General features: G+C 27.9%; 1 protein-coding gene across 2 annotated transcripts in view; it reads right to left on the bottom strand.

Moving 5' to 3' along the window:
* The window catches only part of LOC132917069 (atrial natriuretic peptide receptor 1-like), a 60,202-nt gene extending 49,272 nt beyond the window's left edge, over positions 1-10,930 (bottom strand). The window contains exon 1 of one of the 2 annotated variants that reach the window (XM_060977604.1): positions 10,528-10,930. In XM_060977604.1, the coding sequence (XP_060833587.1) occupies positions 10,528-10,766 (239 nt within the window). In that variant the 5' untranslated portion in view covers positions 10,767-10,930. The remainder of the gene's footprint in view (positions 1-10,527) is intronic. The other variant, XM_060977603.1, reaches the window with a different exon arrangement.
* Positions 10,931-12,050: the final 1,120 nt, after the last annotated feature.

Genomic DNA, 12,050 nt, shown 5'->3' with positions numbered 1-12,050 from the left:
AAAATTAGAAATGTTGATTTTTTTTTTTATATATATATAATATAATAAAATGTAATAATAATTAAAAACCAAATGAAAAATTCGATTTAATGTAACCTAACCTATCGTATTTCTGGAATATTCTGTGAAAATGAAAATATAATTATAATGAATAGGTATAAAGTATAATTATAGAAACACGATACAAAAGTTTCTACACAATATGGTGCATTAAATACTTAGAATTTGTTGTTTTTTTTCAAATATATATTTTTACCTCGAAATTTCAATAATTAGTTTTATTTCATTTTATATTTTTATAATAAATAATTGGAAGTCAATACATGTTTTTAGTGCATTATTCTCAATTATTTTGTTAAGAAATATTGATGAAATACTAATTATATTTGTTTTTTTAACTGCTAACTATGCAATATGCATTAATTTTTATTGTAAGTGTATTATGATTATAACGATAAACTATGAATATACTATTTTTTGATATAAAATATAAACTGAATTAATTATTCATCATTAAAAATTGGTAGGTACTTGTTCCAACTTACCGCGGTATAGTAAATATATAAACAAAAACGATTATGTAATAATACATGTTTATTTATTTTCATAATGATGTGTATTATATATATTTAGATAAATCCCGAGTTATAAACATGATTATTGAAATAATAAAAATATTTATTTTATAACTTGTGTATAAATATATAATGAAAATCAAAAATTTTAATTATTACTTTTATATAATGATGACATATAAATAAGTGTGTGGGATTGGAAAGGGAGTAATTTTTCCCTATTTTATTTTAAAAACAGCTCAATCAGTTGAACTAACGGCAGTTGTGTTTAATATTTTATTTGGTTTTCTAATTTAATTTGTTCGGAAACAAGAAAAATTTAAAATAATGCCACTCAGGGAAGTATTATATTATTTAGCGGTCTGTGTGTTTTTGCAAAATACTAGGCTATCTGTTTATTGTGTCTACTGGCATACAAATAACATAATTGTTAAGTAAGATAACTATTTCCGATGAGAATTATCATATAATTTCAAAATTGTATTATGTCGTTATATAGGTTAGTTAATTGTTATAGTTAGTTGAGTGCGATGGAACATAATTAGGAAATTAATTCATAATAACTATAATTAACTATAAAACAAATAATAATAATTACGAATAGACATACAAATTAATTAATTAGAAATACAATACAATAGGTGTCCTGAGATGGGAATTTTCATCAGTGGGCGTTAACTGGAGAAACGGAGAAGGGTGGTTGTATTTTGACCACATATTGTGTTGCGTAATAATATGGTAATTTAAACGTGTGTTGCTCTGTAACGTGTGTATGGATATATGATTGTCAATTATAGTAATTAGCCTTCACAAGCACACAAATTTGATTTATAATCAATGAATAAGTTACCTTCATGTCATGGTTGATTGAAGGCCACGAGCACGAGGGACACCCTGTAATTTTGTATAACGTCGTACGCGTCGTTTTTGATTTATTTCACGGTTTATTTTTGTTGATCATATGACAATACACGCCGTTAAAACAAACGCGTTAGTCGTAAACACCAACGTTTAGACATATTGTCTTAGTTAAATTCATATAGTTGTTTGACAAATGTTATAATAATTGTTCAGATTTATTACGTTGGATAAATAAAGGAGGAATCATAGACATTCTTACCTTAGGCAAATATACATATATATACTCAGGCCGTTATTCAATCGAATTTACAGAAAACCAAAAAATATTTATTTGAATTATGACACGATTACACAATTCAAATAATTCAATGTTTAGTAATAGATATAATACATATTATATAATTATTTATAACCAACGTATTTAACACCGTTAGTCTTAATATTAATTGTATTGTCGTAAGATTAGAAGAATAGCATGTAGCTTATTATGTATAGCAAAGGACAAAGATGAAATAATGTATGTTTATATAATTAATAGTTACAAACTTAATAATATTATATAATTATAGTAATATTGATAAACGTTTCCGATGTTTTAATTATATTTAAATTCATACATTCCATCATTTTTATTAGGATGCTATAATTACTGCAGAGGAGCAGTTACAAACTAATCTTTAAAAAGAAAGGTTATAATAATAAAATATAATAGTTTTTAAGACACATTATTCAATTTGACCTAAATTTAAGACATTTTAATTTAATTTAAACAAAAAAACATACATAAACAACTTTTATTTTATTTTGTATTCATCACGAGTAAAATAAGTTATAAATTATTTTTTATTCCCTCGAGTGTTAAAATAAAATCAGTATTTTAACATCGAATGAAGCTTAACATATTTATATTATTCAAAAAACAATTTATTTCCTAGTATTTAAAATATTTATCAATTGGGACTACTATTTTATTTATAACGTACGTAATAAGTAATAAATAGGCTACCCATGTTATGACCCCATATAAATAGGTACACTGGAATTATCCCCTTAAGTACTATAAATGTGTCAATATCCCGCACAATTGTCTTTGTTTGTTGAATATATTATACAAAGCAATAACTATAATAGAATATATTCATCATTATATGCAGAGTATTCCTATTATAATAATAAAAAGTATTTTAAATTGAAAATGTTCGTTAGATACTCATTAAAGTTTTAGTTTATTCAGTAATATATGTATAATAAATTCATTAAAACTATAATTTACATACTATAATGGTGTTTTTGTGCTTAAGGGAAAAATATTTATGTTTATAAGGACTAAATATATATAGCTTTTTTTTATAAGATTACTTCAAGATCAGCCATCAACTTTTATTATATTTTTTAAAACGAAGTTAATATAATAAGATCAAGATTTAAAAAATGTAATAGTTAAAAAGTGTATTACACATCACGAAACACTATATAATTTACGAGCTAGGATAAACAGAATTATTTTTACTCGGTTCACACTACTAATATGTTTAATACAAACACTGTAAAGTTTCAAATTTATTCATGTAAAATGTATATTTTTGTTTAAACTTAAATATTACATAGAATAATAATGGTTTATGACTTTAAATTGTCGTCATCGTTTTATCATTAGAAAAAAACGTGCAATAAAATATCTGATTAATTAATAATTAAAATACAATTGTAAATCGACATATATATTAGCAGTACACAATATTTAATAACTTCAAACATAAATTATTCATTTATTCGATTATTATAAATCCGTTGTTTCAATCGGAAGTTAATCCAATAATCATTTTATTTATTTATCAACGTAATACTGTGATACTTTATTTGGGTATATTGACCGGCGTATTACAATTTTATATTATCATCACAATATATTAATAAATAATGATATAGGTATATCGTAAGTGTACCATAGCGATGTTACATGCTCGTTTGTGCTGTTAAATTGCATAATTGAAACGCCGTGTAACGGAAACCATGTACGTTGCCCATCTAACATATTTATACTAATACACCACTTGGACTCTATATAATATGTACAGATTACACCTCTGCAGCAAACAAAATGGGCAATATAACTCGTAAAATACCTAATGTTTTACGCGAGTATTAAATATATTAAAGCCAAGATAAGGAGCAGTAAATGTTTAAATTATAACAACGACTAAAACACAAAAATGTATGGACGATAATGTCTGATAACGATTTTTCACATATCATGAACCACAAATTACTGTGGAGATGATGTGAATTTGTACAAACTTATAATCATTATCCAAAAATAAAATAAAATATAAAATATATCACTTCCAAAAATCGGATACAGCAGGTGGATAATACAATTATTTACATTTTGCGTATTACGTTAAAATCGTATTATTATTATTTAATTATGATGACTATAAAATTCTACTTTTCGATTTGATGTTATCTTCAAGATTTAAAGTTTAAATTTAAGATTGACTATGATTAATTTGGTTCCTCAAAAATTAGTCATATACGTATGACGAAAAATACATTTCGCTACAGCAGTTTCGAAAAGACGTATATATTTTTGTAAATTAATGAAATATATTTTTACGATCGTCAAATAATCTCAGAACGAAGTGAAGGAAATGTTGATTTTACAATAATATGATATCGTTAGAAAGAAACTTTTTTTGGAGAAAATACGTTTCGTAATGACATATCCGTCATTGAAGGTTGTCAATATTGGTCATATAACTAACAAACAGAAAATAAGTGTGCGTGTGCGTTAAAATGGTCACGAATTCATCATTTTTTTTTTATGTTTTTCCTCATACAATTTAAGAATTTAAGATACAATTTAAGTTATTTTTATTGATTTAATATTTTTTTTCTCGAAAATTATTAATATACATTTTTCTTCAAGTATTCAAAACATTAGTTTTTAATTACAAATTAACAAAATTACTATACAAATTAGTTATATTCCGTCAACTATCTACACATTTTATAGGACTACTAAATTATTTAAATTTTTAATAATTTATTATGGCATTATATTATTATATTCAGCGCTTTTATAACAAATAATAAATATTATACTGGTTTACTTAAGAGTTAAGAGAATTGGCGGCGATCAGTTTTTTTTAGCCAAAACATGTCAGTCTTTTGTCTGTCACACTGATCAACCTAATAATGCGATAAATATTTTTAAAACTGATTTAAATTTGTGATTATGTCTACTTGAGTTTTGCCAATCCACTTTTGTGAATTGGATGATTTGAATATTTTAAAATTTAAGAATTTTCAAACGTTAATTATTCTGAATTAAAGTCAGAAATCGTATAATGTGAACTGATAGATCTCAGATAGATATTATAAAGAATTCAGGTTAGTTTTCTGAAATATTATCGCATTATTCGATTGATCTGTAGGATGGACAGAAGGTACATAATTTTAATTAAATGAAACACGCGCATTCTGGATCGTACCGTGGACCTAACCTAACTTAACCTAACGCACTTTAAATATTGCCTATATTAAACTTCTTAAATATAAACCACCGCCTATCCCTTTAACTTCAAACTGCAATGCATATTGTAAGTAAAAATCACATTTTTAATTTTAGTATATTACTTATAAATAAGTATAAAATATTAAGATTTTAATTACTAACTATTATGTAAACAACTTTTAAATGTTCTTTTATAAAAATGTAATAATACTACAAGACTAAAAGGATGTTGGATTCATGACTTGTACCAAAGCACAAAGCTAGATTGCATTGTATCGCCAAGAAAAATAATATATGATTAAATAAATAAATTTAAAAAAGGTTAAATTTTATTATTTTAATATGAAAAATATGGATAACCTAATCTAACCTATTTCATATAAAAATTAATTGAATGGTATTGGTAAATCGTCTGGGTAACCTCATTATAATAGCACAAACTATTGTAACTAACATTACTATTGTAATATAACTATCATATATTTGAATCCAATCATATAATATAAATATATAATAAGTCATCTAAGTCACAGTCCGACATGTCATATATATTTTTAAACAACACGCTATAGAAAATAACATATATATATAATTATTATTTACGTGTGTATGTCACTGAATACCTCCTAAACGACTGGACCGATTTTAATGAACTTTGTTGTGTGTTTGAATAGGTCTCTGGGTGGTTTAGATTCGAATTAGACCCGGCTAGTAGCGCTGTAATCGGGTTCTTGGAAATGTTGACATGGATATGTCTTAAATGATACATCTGTGAATCTTAGATGCCAATCAGCCAATCCTCGTGCGATATTTTTAAATAAAAAAGCACACTAAGTAGCAGGTCTTCAACGTAGTTTTATGGACCTAACTCTTGTCCACGGAATATTGAGTGATAAAATATGAGTATATCAATGGTGCCATTCGTTTAATACAATAAATTTAAATTTAATACAAAAAATAGTAAGACTTTTTCTCTAGCGTAGTTGAGCTTAATACAAATAAAATAATTGTAAATATTGTATTAACTTTTTTTTTCAGTTAATTTTAAAATAATGACAATAAAACTCTATTGAAAATACTAACGATTTGTCAGTGAGCTGATAGGTACACTAAAACCAAGATACGGCGATGTAGAACCGTGTGTTGGTTTGGATTAAATAGGTTTTAAGCCCATTTCCGATTCTAATAGTTAATTAACAATCAAGTTATTCATTTTTAAAATAAACTGCAAATACGCACAAAAGCATATAAAGGTATACAAGAAATTCCGTGTCGTCTGTGAACGACTAGTATAAATACCGTATTAAAAAAGTTTAAACTACCTACATAAGAAGCGTAATTTTCATGGAAAACGAAGTGCACGAGAATAATTGCTATGTTACTTGTTTCCGTGTAAACTCAGAAAACAATTTATACATCGATGCACTTGATTATAGAAACGAATAATGTAGTTTACAAACAAATATTAGAAAAAACAGATAGAACCTTTGAAGAATATTAAAAAAATAATATATTAAGTCTGACACCTGCCAATCGAGTAAAAAATAGTTTTCAAAAAAATGCTGTTTTTAAATGGCCGAATCAAATTTCACGGGAAACGCCGGTATGGACAGCTATGTAAAGTTGATATTATGTTAGGAATATCATATATCTATACATCAAATCAGAAAACCAAACATATTATTTATCCACATGCGTTGCGTTAAATGTTAGCAACAGGCAACCAAATTTAACACGGATATATTTTGTTCGAGCAACGTAATGCACGGGGACAACTATAGTAAATTGAATTGTAATTTGATTTTAATTTTGAATGCATTCATCAATCATCAGACTATTTGTTGGACAGACAATAAATAGACAAATCATCTTTCCCCGAAATTTTTGCTTCAGCTTTATTGCAACGGATCAATGTATTTATTTTTAATATATTATATTCTATAAACTATACACTTGCGATTATTTTCTTAATATTGGGGTACCTAGTGTTTATCTAACGGATATCCGAGGGTAAACTAGATATATCTATATAATACACAGTATTTTATTTTGATAATAATGTTATTTAAGTTCGAGTTCATAATACACCCCTTGCGCTGTAGACATAATAATTCTCGAGAAATAAGATGGGTGTAATATTTTTTTTTTTTGTTTGTTTGAAGTTCGTTTGAAACTGGTCCTCTAGACTAAATAATACGATGGGTTTAACTTTGTATCTTAAGTGATATTATGTAAATAGTACTTCTTAATATAATAGACTCAGTAGTCTCGATTTAGATGTATACCAAAAACATTCTAAAACACAATAATGTGTAGTTAATTTTAAAATAAATTGCATTAGCACATGGATAAAATAATTTACATAATTTTTAGTAATATTAACGAAACATCTGAATGCGGACTATTTTAGTACTGGGGTCTGAGAATTTTATTTGTACCTCGGGTTGGTAGCTTTTGGTCTCGCAGGCCTTTTCATGGAAGTTATGAATAATTGATATTTTATTTATTGGACACCACATACGAGGAAAAATTTTTCCAGAATAATCAATAATATATTTTTGCACATAAAATAATCACGAATGTTTTATTATGAATTTATAAATAATTATAATTATACAATTTTTTTCAAATCAACACTGAGTGTGATATTTATTGAAATATTAAGAAATACGTACATTTTAACGTATATCACGTTAAGCTAACATGTGCTAACAGTAAGTTATTACTTTATTACTTTATTACTGTATTATATTTCTCATAGATTATTCGAAATGCGCCCTTTTTTCATGGAAGCAGTAACTTACAATTTTAATGATTTTGACAAATTTCTTAAATATTTAAACCTTTAAGGCTTATAAAAAAATTGTGCTGAAATTAAATATTTAAACTAATTTTAAGCTACCTATAAGAAACTTTAAATTAGTTTAAATATTTTAAAAATCCCATTGTGTATGTAAAAATTATAAATGGTGGATTTACAAACAAACAAAAATTATGTCATACATATATTGAAAAAAAGTAAAAATTTTAAATATCTATAAATAATATCAAAACAGTTAAAATAATACTTATAAAAATGGTACAATTTTGAAAATTTGTACGTAAATATTTAATGGAAAATTCTTTCAGTTATTTGTAGTGTTATTAAATTTCAAAAAAAAAAAAAAACAGTATATTTTGAAAAATTCTAGAAATTTTACTACTGAGACTGATTACCTAATATGACAACTATACATTCAATTTAATACCAGAAAGATAGAAACAATTTAAAATTCAAACATTTATAATGTTATGAAAAGTTTTTTTGTGACTGTCATCGCCTTCTTTTAAAACACATATCATTATAAAAGCAATACATTTATCGGTCCACTAAACAGAATCTAAAAAATATAAAATATACGGCATTTAAACAGATGTCGACACATGTAATCTTTACATTTAAAAATAAAATAATTTATTGTTATCTGAATGAAGATTTTGAACGAAGCCAATTTCATCAATAAATGAAAATTGATTATGTTAAAATCGAATACTACAATATTCTTGATATATAATATTATAGCTATTGTTGTTAACAATTTAAATGGTTCTTAAAACCATTATATATTATTTTCCATGACATTTTTAGATACCTAACAATGAATGAGGTGTATGTATTGTAAACCAAATTTAAAGATAGTTTGTTGTATTAATAAAATTTAAAGTAACAAAATAAAACTGCTATTTGTAGTACATAGTAATACATTGTATGTCTACAGTACATAATATTATATCTTATTCTTAAAACTGAACGAGATGTAAGATAATAATAAATAATGTAAAATCATTAATATTTTAAAATTTACTTGAGTTTTTGTTTATATTTAAATTATTTGTAATTTAACACAAAATATTAGCCTACAAGTTACTTTGAATCATGTTTTAAACAAATAACTGATAAATTGATACACATAATTGAATTAAATTATTGTCTTCCCGAGAAGTTCAATGTTATTTTAATTCCGCACCAATAGTTATTTTTTCTCGAGTTATTTTTAATATTTATGTATAATAGACATAGACTTAACTTTATAGTATACGGTCTATAATACTAGGTATTGTAACAATAATTAACTTCCTACGCGTATTTATATGAAGATTAACTTGAATTACTAAGAATACTGATTATGTGTGTATTTTTAATCAAACTAATTATCATCATTTTCATACGTAATATTTATTGTTTTAAATACTTACAAAAAATATTACTTATAACAAAGTATAAATAGTATAATATAACAAAAAATAACCAATCAAAATAAAATAATATTTATAAATATAACTACGCTACTGTACGTATATTTTAACAAAAATAAACAAAAAATTCTTTTCTAATAATTATTTAAACGTTATGTTTTGTTATAATTAATATAACTATTATCAAGTACTGCACATTGAGGAGGACACACAATGTCTATAGTTTATTATACATTTATAACATTAAATATACCCATTTGACGGCGTCTCACGCAATATAAAATTCTAAAAATAACATTCTCCACTTCATTTAAGGTACCTACATAGGTGCAATGATTTTTTTTAAAAAAAAAATGGAGTTTTAAAGTTTTCACTTGGTAAACTGTTTTATATTGGTATAATGCGTATATTATTGTTCTGGGACCGAAAAGAGATAAAGTCACGATCTCGAATTTTTTTTTATCCTACTGAAAGAAAGCTCGAGGGTCAGTATATTATTCAACAATAATGGTATGATAATACGATGATATTTCAAGTGAAAAGCGGTACATTGTTATTATACCGGTATCTCCGACACAATAATGGTATATAAGTGTAGGGACCTAAATATACAGTCATAAGGGGACGTAATTTTTGCAGTTTTCAACAGTAGAATCGCGTGTTACGTATTATGTATCATGAGCGAGCTAATATTTCTGTTTGGACTTCCGCGAGAACCCTTCGGCGGTCTTGTCGGCAAGCTAATGTAAAAAAAAAAATAATAAAAAAATACGAGAACTAAAGAAATTACATTACGACGCGGGACATTTATATCTGTCTATATAGTATTTTATTTCTATTATACGGGTTTATCGCACACACATGTAGACGATATAAACGAATATCGTCAAAAACAGACGCGTTTGCGATAGATTGATAGATAGCTAGATAGAGATGTATATAGAGAAACCTAAAGGAAAGAATCTGTGCACCTAGAATGAAAGACGAGTCAAAAGTATTGAGTCGCGTATTAATAAAACGCCTTTACCGGTTGTAATAAATTGTATGCTAAATACATTTTATAATAATAATAAGTTTAGGTGATTGTTGTCCTGCTGCAGAGCTTGATTTCGCCAAAGATCGACACAAAGGTCGTTTCCGAAGGATTTATCGGTAGCCACTTTTTTTTACCGCTCCGAATACTCATAACTTTATCCCGCACGAGTTTTTCGACTCCCGAATACACCCGCCAGCCATGTATAGTATTTTGTGACTTATAAGTCATAACATGTAATACAATTGTATGTACAAATGGGTTTGATTACACATTTAAACTGCGAATACCAATAAAGGATTTACCTGCTCTCGACTTTCTTCAGACGTACCCTGTGGTGGGCAAGGAACTTCTTGTTGACCATGTCCAGCGCCAGGTCGACGGCCGGCCCGCATCGTTCCAGGTCGAACGGCGAGTCCAGTTTGGTGGTCATCAGCACGCCCACCTTGTACTCGATGAAGCCCCCGGCGGCGGCCTGCACGGCGAGTGGCGGCAACAACAGCAACAGCCACGCGGACACCGCCCACCCCGTCGTCAACATCATTCGACGGCGTATAATCGCGTGCGACCGCGTACAATCGCGTGCGACGGTGATGCGGTTGCTGTGGCGGCGACTACGGCGGTGGCGGTGATTGCGACGACGACGACGAGACGACGACGGCGGCGGCGACGATGACGACGACGACTGCGACTAAGGTCCGCGACGACGTGGACACCGCGAAAGGATCGCACCGGCCGCCGCCGCCACCGCGTTCGTCCACGAGGCACGCACCCGCCCGCGCGCATGACCGTTGCGTCGCCCCGCGCACTTGTTGAATTTCCCGAGGGCTGATTTTTCACACCCCTCCGCCCGCCATGACCTCGGCAGTGGTTCGGATGTATAGTCGCAAGCCACTGCCATCGCCGCTGCCACCAAAATCATGTCAACAAGTGTACATTTGTATGTATATGTATACAGGGTAATTCCCTCAACATGTTCACCCCCATCCACATTTTTCCTTTAAGTATAAATTTATTCAAATAATGATTTTTGGAATTTTTAAATACACTCAGAGACGATTTTTTCAAATTCACAAACTTTCCTATACTACTTATTAAGAGTGCTCTGCAACAATACCGACTTTTGTATTTTGAAAATAACAACTTCGTCCTTTTTTACTGACTATAATTTAGTGGATAATTTGTTTTGCAAAAATATAAAATAGATGTAATATTATATCCAGTGTTTATTATACTTGGACCCTTTTTTTACAGTTATTAATGTTGAAAGATTAATTACTAAAATTATCAAATCGCCATAACTTCATTTCATCCAAACTTATTATAATGGACCATTATCTTTAATACAATAAAATTAAATAACTCGACAAAATACTCATTCGAATTTTGATTTTGATACATCAATGTTTTCAATTACACACTAAATAATTTAAATTAGAAAGGGATATCGTAAATAGAACAATAGAATTTTGTATCATTTACACGTGACACTCCATAAGTAGGACAATTAATTTCGAGAGTTTTAAAATACGGTCTTTAAGTATATTATATTTTAAAACTCAAATTTTGAATAATGGTATTATTGGAGAAAAATGGGGATAAGAATACTGAGAATACTTGAAGACTCACCCTGTATATAATAATATGAGCCTGCGGATAACTATGACGATCCAAGGCCGTTATGAACCTCGAATTTTCCTGGAATCGATCTCGCGTCGATCGTCGAATACACAATATATATTATAATTTACATATTTTACACTTGGGTACTCGCTGCATAAAATATTATGTATATTAGAACGCATTTATTTTTTATTTTCAAAATAAC

This window comes from Rhopalosiphum padi, chromosome 1 (genome assembly GCF_020882245.1).
Source record: "Rhopalosiphum padi isolate XX-2018 chromosome 1, ASM2088224v1, whole genome shotgun sequence".
NCBI lineage: Eukaryota > Metazoa > Arthropoda > Insecta > Hemiptera > Aphididae > Rhopalosiphum > Rhopalosiphum padi.
This window is presented reverse-complemented; position numbering and strand designations above follow the sequence as displayed.